Source organism: Lygodium microphyllum, chromosome 19 (assembly GCF_053477565.2).
Source record: "Lygodium microphyllum isolate KBCC chromosome 19, Lygodium_microphyllum_v1.1.10, whole genome shotgun sequence".
Classification (NCBI taxonomy): Eukaryota; Viridiplantae; Streptophyta; class Polypodiopsida; order Schizaeales; family Lygodiaceae; genus Lygodium; species Lygodium microphyllum.
The window spans coordinates 99,340,823-99,347,572 of NC_141153.1; the positions used below are offsets into that span (position 1 = coordinate 99,340,823).

General features: G+C 40.1%; 1 protein-coding gene across 1 annotated transcript; it reads right to left on the minus strand.

Moving 5' to 3' along the window:
- Window positions 1-1,780: 1,780 nt before the first annotated feature.
- LOC148020195 (protein ROOT PRIMORDIUM DEFECTIVE 1-like) lies at window positions 1,781-5,240 on the minus strand. The gene has a single exon (XM_087700506.1). It carries the CDS (start codon window positions 4,757-4,759, stop codon window positions 3,059-3,061), a length of 1,701 nt encoding a protein of 566 aa, XP_087556632.1. The 5' UTR covers window positions 4,760-5,240; the 3' UTR covers window positions 1,781-3,058.
- Window positions 5,241-6,750: the final 1,510 nt, after the last annotated feature.

A 6,750-nucleotide genomic window follows, 5' to 3' on the forward strand; every position in this document is an offset into this window, starting at 1 on the left:
CAAGAACCCATATTGAAGATATTGGAGAATATATTTCTCTCTCCAAATGTGTTATAAGCTTGCCAAGGTGGGTGATGTATGAGTGACTTTTGACCACGGAATAAGTAACACATGGGGGATATATATAGACTGAAACTTTTTACTCCAGTATGAATTGTGGAGGATTCATTGGGCCAATCGACGAAAGTTAGTCAATATATATATATTTATTTATTTATTTTTATTTTTATTTTTTTATTTTTTATTTTTTTGCTTTTGCTTTTGATGAATAGTTGTTGGCAATTTGCTATTCATACAGTATCTTCTTGTGGGCATGGTTAATGTAGAAATAAATAGACTACTCACAACCTTCTCATCCATTGAAACTTCTATGGTGTAACTCTGAGAATAGTTTACAATTTGAACAAAAATGAGCCCAACTCTCACTAAATGTTTACAATACAAAAGTGTATTTTACCTATAACTAATGAGGTGGAAATATTTTAATGATCACTGTGGGAGTAGAACATAGAGATGTCCAAATTGATTTCAAGAGCAAATCATAGACAAGTATGGTTTGGAATTAAGTAGAAAACTTAATGTTGTTGATTCCCTTAATCATGTAGCAATAGTTTATGAAGTTAGATTCATGCAGCTAAACCATTGAACATTAAAGCTAACTAGGCACTTGTATGGACACGATACATAAATGTTTGAGAAAGTGGTCATTGAGCATGTCCAACAACTAAAGTTCACCAGTGGTATAGATTTCTTAGCTGAGTCATTGGGATCCAAGGACTTAGAGAGGACCCAAATATTGAAACTACATTATTATTAATGACTCGCTTTGCAATAAAGATGATAATGAATTAACATGGGTGACCTCCAATGCCAACTTTTAAGTAAGTCACATAGGAGTTGTCTAAATTCAAAGGACGTGTTCTTCTAAATTTTGGTCTTACTGGCCAAGTATTGCATTGCCCAAATGTTAGGTCCATAAAGCAAGCACCTAAAGGTGGGCATCCTAACCTTTCAAATATCCCTTTGAGAAAGTGGAAGCACGTGTCTATACATTCTTATCATTTGTCCATTCATAGGACCAAGAAGGGGTCAAGATACAATCTAGTTGATTGTTTGTAGACTAACAAAAACAACTCATTTTACCTTGACAAATTGTACAAACTTCCTACAAGCATTATAAACAATCATGATAAGAAGTCTTCAATAACCCACTACAAAAGATTGTGCTTGCTAAACTAAGCACTAGGCTTAGTAAGACTATCAACAATCATCCAAGGGCAAATAGTAGGTAAAGAGAGGTAATCTGGGCACTGCGCTTAGTAAGAGTATCAACAAGAAGGCTATCTTCCAATCATGGAATCTGCTTATAATATTGCTAGGCATGCAACAATTGAGTATAGTCCATTCATGATTATTGGATGGAGAATTTGCATATGCTTCGATGCAATGAGAAGGTTACAGTTGGAGAGAGAGAGGTGGAGAGCAAATGAGGTATAAAAGCAGGCTAACAGTACTGGCAAACAATGTGGCCTCTCAATAAGGAAGGGGTTTTATCTGCTAGGAGTCTCTTGCACATTAAGTAGGTCTAGAAGACTATAGACAATGGCTTAAAGAACCTTCTCCACTCCCAACCAACACTTCATTTTACTCAAATCACACATTGAAAAGGAAACATGAAGAGCAGTAGATCAATATCAAGGTAAGTTTTAGAGCATATTAAGGAACAATTAGAACACATACTTCTTTTGGAGCATAGTGTGGAACAAGTGACACTCATACTACTTTTGGCTACTAGCTCATAGTGACCCCCCATAACTGGCTGAGATGAGAAAGAACTATGGTCTAGAATCCTGTAACGACCAAGCAATATTCTCAATGTCCTATGGGGCTCTAGAAATATTCAGATGGTAACACCAACCATTAAATTCATCACATGGGGTCAACTAAAGCTCTCCTTAACCTGAACCCTGCCACTAGCATGAGTCTTTAGTGGTGTCGTTGTTAGGGACCAATGACTGGCATCCTCATTGCAGATGTGATTTTCAAGCACAAGTGAACCTCTCAAAAGCCAGAAAAAGGGGTGGGCTACACATACCAATCAGTATCATAACTTGGAATACTTTTAATGGGATGCTGAATGAGAGGACAGCAGGCTATGCCTCTTTTACATCCACATGGGAAGTTCATTCATACTTCATCTGAGTCCAAGATTATGTAGTGCAGTCATTCATACTTTCATCCCAGTGCAAGAGTTTGCAACATGCTTCTTTAGGTCATCAAGTTGGGATGCATTAATTTCCTTCAATGGTGACATGGTTTAGTACTTCTCCCCAACTCAAAGGTAGAGCTTTGAAGTGGGGATACAAGACGGTCAACCATCATCATTGTTTTGCACACTTTCAGATCAATACGATTGGATGATTGTTTTCTCTAAAATTCCTGCAATAGTGATAAGGCCTGCAAAAGCCAACAGTCCATGCCAGTGACTGCCACTGACAGCAATCTAACTCCTGCCCCCAAAACAACAGCATGGATTATAATTTTATCTACCCCTGACCAGTTAAATGAAGACATTATTGGGAGATCAAATTATACAAGTTTAGCAATGACCAGCATGAAACATTGTACAAGCACGTGAAAGATCTAGAGGTTGTGACAAAACAGTCACACAGCCTAGAGAGAAGCTTATTCTCATTAGTTGCTCCAAAATACATCTCAGAACTCGACATTGCGGTATATCAATTGGCAAATGATTTGCCAAACAATCAGAGATTATAACTGTCTGAGAATCCAATTTTCTACATCTCAAAGTCACTTGCGCAAGCCAAAATCCCATCATTTGCAATTGCACTAGATTGATCACATCTCTGTAAGCACAGCTCATGCAACATCAGTCCAATACTCATCCAAGCTTATAGATAACACAGAAGCAACCAGCACAGAAAACCTGTGAGTGAAGCAGTTACATTAGGCTGCTACCTAGTCGAAGCAATTTGCCAAGATCAAGTACGACTTCATGCCTGTTAAGAGTTCCATGAGCAACCTTTTCACCCTCACCTCAGCCCTTGGCCTGGGCACTTACCTGAACATCAGCAGCCTTACACTCATCATCATCTTCATCCTCATCCTTGTCCTCTTGGCGTTCTCCTTCTTCCTGGCTCTCTTCCTCTTCGCCCCCATCCACAAAGTCAACATCTGTGCATTCATCATCCTCACTGACCTCTTCAGCCTCATCTTTATCCTCATCATCATCTTCATTTGAATTGTAACCATCCTCATCCTCCTCTGTGCATTCATTATCCCCACTCACATCTTCAACCTCATCTTTATCCTCACCGCTATCATCTTCACTTAAATTGTGACCAACAGTCCCCTCCATCTCATTTGCACTCTCATATTCCTCTCTTTGACCATGATCACTCCTATCCCTATTCCCTCTACTCTCATCTCGACTTGTTACTTCCCAATAGTCATGAATACTTCGCCTCTTACCATGCTTTTTGTCATCTACTGTTATAAAATTCATATTTTCAACTTCTTTTTTCCGCATTTTATAGGTCACCCTGCATGCTCGAATAAGCTCCAGATACTTCTCTTTTACATGAAGCAGGGGATCCTTTTCTGCCACTTCTCCCTTTGTGAATGCCTCTCTTAAAAATATGGTATGGACATTGCATTTGATAGACATATAAAATATCCCAGGATGCTGCAGTACGGATTTTCCCACCTTTTGAGGAAGCTTGAACTCCTCTCTAAGAAGCGCTAACCGATCAACTTGAGTCCTCTTCCCCACACATATGTGCAAAAATTCATGTATTACTGCAACTGCACGCTTGTAAGCCTCTGCAGAGTTCAAATCTAGGTCTGTTGTGTCCTCATAAGGAGATCGATAAGCGAGCCTTTGAAAAGTTCTCAGTTTATATCTGATCGATGTTTTTATCCTGAAGCCAGGAGGGAAGTTGATGGGAAATGAATAAGCATGTGAAAGTGACTTTTCCCTCCTGAATTTCTCAATAGCTGGAACTGCAAACTGAGGATCCCACTCCATGAGCCTAATTCGAGGCATAAAATCTTTCTTACCTACATCTCTTGGAGATTTAACAAGCTTGAACAGATGGGGGTTGGCTTTGATCACACTTTTCTTGAAGTCCTCAGGCAAGCCCAGCTCATCTTGAAGTTGAGAGATTTTGCCTAGCTCAATTCTCCGGGTATAAGACATCATAAGCACCTTTCTAAGCCGTACAACAGCAGAGTCTACCATTTGTTTCTTCACTTGCTTCTCCACTTCCATCAACTCTATCACAGGCTTTGCCACTGTGACCCAGTACTCCATCTCATCCGGGGGCCGCTCAATTATGACAAAATGAGGGTATTTTCTGATAACATCACTAGCTCGTAGAGGCTTTATAATGCCAAACTGCTTGGCTCTCCTTATGACAAACCTGTAGAGCGCCTTCTGCCCTGGGTGCTTCATCAAATAGGCAACCAATCGCTTCATAATCCTCAGTGGCTTCTCTTCATCCATCTTATCCTCAAAGTGAGAGTCTCTCTTCTTGTTCATTAAAAGCTTGTTTTTTGTGATCTTATTATAAACAACGCATCTGTACTGCATAAGGCAATGGCTTCCACACTCATTGAAAACAGGGGACAGCAATCGAGGCTCGTACAGCGGTAGCTCTGTCTTGGCAACACGAGAAAACGGCGGCATACGGCGTACGGCCACTCCAACGGCACGGAATGACCACATGGTATGAAGCATTCAGTTCCCCTGAGTGGAAGAAGCATCATGCTTCTACATGACCAGAATCGATGCCTGGACAAATGCCTGCTGGAATGGAAATCACTCACAAGGTAACTGCAAGTGAGTGCACCATTCCATGACGCAGATCCATGCTGTATGATGCCCCTCCCGTATGTGAGGTGCAGAAGTAACAGAGCTGGCCCAGCTTGCTCTGTTAGGCTGTCGCGTTGACATGGCGTGTGAGACTCGAGAGCTGCAGTGCCATGACATGCGAGGCTGCAAGCAAGCTTTAACCCCCTAAGGAACCCTCTTCTTTTTTCTGCATATCTATAGTTAACCTTTGCATATGAGATTAAACCGCCTCCTTTCCTGCACATTTATACATTAACCTAACCTTTGAATTATAAGCGCCGAGCCGTCTTGAGCATGCAAGGCAAGCATAGTGAAATGCTAAGGTCACACCAAGAGGCAGCTCTATCGACATGGATTTGGTGATAGGTAGGAGAGACAACGAAATACTCCGCTTTCAAAGGAGAGAATGTATGTTCACTACTTGATTTACCTAGCTGTTCATTAACGCATGGCATTTGCTTTGGGAAGTTGATGTAGTACCCCTATTTTTAGAGGGACTACATTGCCTCAGTGCAGTCCTGAGAAAGATGCTAGTTGGTGGGTTCAAAAGGTCACAATCGTAAAGTCAAGCTTCCATGCCTCTATTTTCTTGGACTTTGTCGACTCATACACCTAGGCATGACCCTACTCTAAAACAGCAACTCATGAGAAGAACCAAGTTGTTTTTCTTTTAGAAATGCAATCTTGGATTAATGTTGGTAGAAAAGAGAGAGAATATATATTTTTAACTCTCGTCGGTTGCATTTGTGGGCAATGCCCATCTTGCTTTGGTACTTCTTATGCATCCTATACAACTCTTGTCGATTCCAATTGTGGGTAGTGCGCATCTTGCTTTAGTACTTCTTATGCATCCTATATACTACCTTAACCGTTAAGGAACACCAATCTAGAGCTAAAAAAGAGATTTTATAACATAAGAATTAGTTGTTTTGCCATGCCTACTCTCTTTGTAGTTTTGTTCATTAGCATTGCTCTAAAGGGCATGCTTTGGATAATGGTTTGCCTTTCTTGTTTAAACTTTTAAAGAATTGCCCCAAGTTAGCCAACTCAAAACATGACATAATTACTATTGTATATTCTCCATTATTTGCTTTAAATGATAATTGAGAATTCTCTCTCTCTCTCTCTCTCTCTCTCTCTCTCTCTCTCTCTCTCTCTCTCTCTCTCTCTCTCTCTCTCTCTCTCTCTCTCTCCAGGAGGGATCACCTGCTATTAGCGACTTCGACGACTGCTACTACATCCCAGGATAGTATATCTCCCTGCATCTGTTACATATACACATCGAACCACTTTATCACAGCCGACAGTTGTTCCCCTATCACAGCCGACATTTGTTCCCCTTTTGTAGCCATTATCTGGAGTACCAGAGCTACATACGCACATACACATATACGACACTTATCACACTCACAGCACTGTATTTTCAGTTTCCAGTTTTTAGCTTTTCATTCAGCACTTTTATTTTGGATAGCTGGACCTCATCAGTTGTATCACAGTTTGTCTCATAGGTCAGTTTTGGTCTTTAGAAGACGTTAATATAACTTTCTTTCTTTCTTTCTTTCTCTCTCTCTCTCATATATACATATCAACGAATGTGCACAACATCCTGTATGTTGGAGCAATCGAAACAATGCTCCAACATACAAGACATTGTGCACATTCATTCATATGTATATTTCTCATTGTTGCATTTAAAAACAAGTTAAAATTATCAGAGGGTCTTAATTGCAAAGGAAATCAGCTTTTAGGCAAGATAGTTTGCTAATGAATGATGTTGAAAGTTGGCATTCACAATCTCTTAGAAGCCCTTCAAGCCCTTAAATTATATGATCAAATTGCTAGGTTTTCTACTGATTTGGCACAAATCCACTTTGATT